This window comes from Antrostomus carolinensis, unplaced genomic scaffold (genome assembly GCF_000700745.2).
Source record: "Antrostomus carolinensis isolate BGI_N321 unplaced genomic scaffold, ASM70074v2 C13173880, whole genome shotgun sequence".
In the NCBI taxonomy this organism is placed as follows: domain Eukaryota; kingdom Metazoa; phylum Chordata; class Aves; order Caprimulgiformes; family Caprimulgidae; genus Antrostomus; species Antrostomus carolinensis.
Genome location: NW_010354334.1, coordinates 147 through 1,138, shown reverse-complemented (window position 1 = coordinate 1,138; position 992 = coordinate 147). Strand labels below are relative to the sequence as shown.

At 64.3% G+C, this 992-nt stretch overlaps 1 protein-coding gene across 1 annotated transcript; it reads left to right on the top strand.

Annotated features, from left to right (window-relative positions):
- Positions 1–9: 9 nt before the first annotated feature.
- On the top strand, positions 10–770 carry LOC104518935 (keratin, type I cytoskeletal 14; the record flags this gene model as incomplete). Its single annotated transcript, XM_010176593.2, has 3 exons — positions 10–177; positions 274–399; positions 523–770. Coding segments are annotated over 3 exons (542 nt in total), but the record flags the coding sequence as incomplete, so codon positions are not given.
- Between the last annotated feature and the right edge of the window lie 222 nt (positions 771–992).

Sequence of the window (992 nt, the reverse complement as noted above, 5' to 3'; positions counted from 1 at the left end):
TCTCTTTTCTGCCAGGAGATGAATTCCCTGCGCGGGCAGGTGGGTGGAGAGATCAGCGTGGAGATGGATGCTGCCCCTGGAATCGACCTCACCAAGATCCTGGCTGAGATGAGGGAGCAGTACGAGAGCCTGGCGGACAAGAACCGCAGGGACGCCGAGCAGTGGTTCTTCAGCAAGGTGAGGGGCTGCCGGCAGCGCAGCGGGGCGGGCGGGACCCGCGGCTGTGCCCGTCGCCGCTGCTGGAACGGCTTTGCCGGCTTGGCCTCGTTGCAGACGGAAGAGCTGAACCGGGAGGTGGCCATCAACACCGAGCAGCTTCAGAGCGGCAAGACGGAGATCACAGAGCTACGACGCACCATCCAGAGCCTGGAGATCGACCTGCAGTCCCAGCTCAGCACGGTACGAGGGGCCGGCTCCCCGCGGGCTGGGGGACATGCAGGACTGTGGGCCAGGGACGCGCGGGTGCTCCCATCCCCACCCCCCTCTGTCCCCCCTGATCGTGTCCCTCTCCTCTGCACGCAGAAAGCAGCCTTGGAGGGCACCTTGGCCGACACAGAAGCCCGCTACGGCACCCAGCTGGCCCAGCTGCAGGGGCTGATCACCAGCGTGGAGGAGCAGCTGGCCGAGCTGCGGTGTGACATGGAGCGGCAGAACCAGGAGTACAGGGTCCTCCTGGACGTCAAATGCCGCCTGGAGCAGGAGATTGCCACGTACCGCCGGCTCCTGGAGGGCGAGGACGCCCAGTACGTAGAGGGGCTTCGCTGGGGAGGGTGGGTTGGGAGGAGACGGGTAATAGAGAAGGAAATAAAACATGGACAACCTGCGTTCCCTGGAGCATCCTGTGAGCCCCTTTCCTGACCCCTGACATGCAACAGGGTCTCCCTTTTTGGTCCCACTCGTCCAGAACAGCCCAGAGGTTATCACAGCCCCACAGCATCCGCAGGATCCACTGGGATCCCGTCCTGCCGGTGTCTGTGTGATCCTGGGGAAGG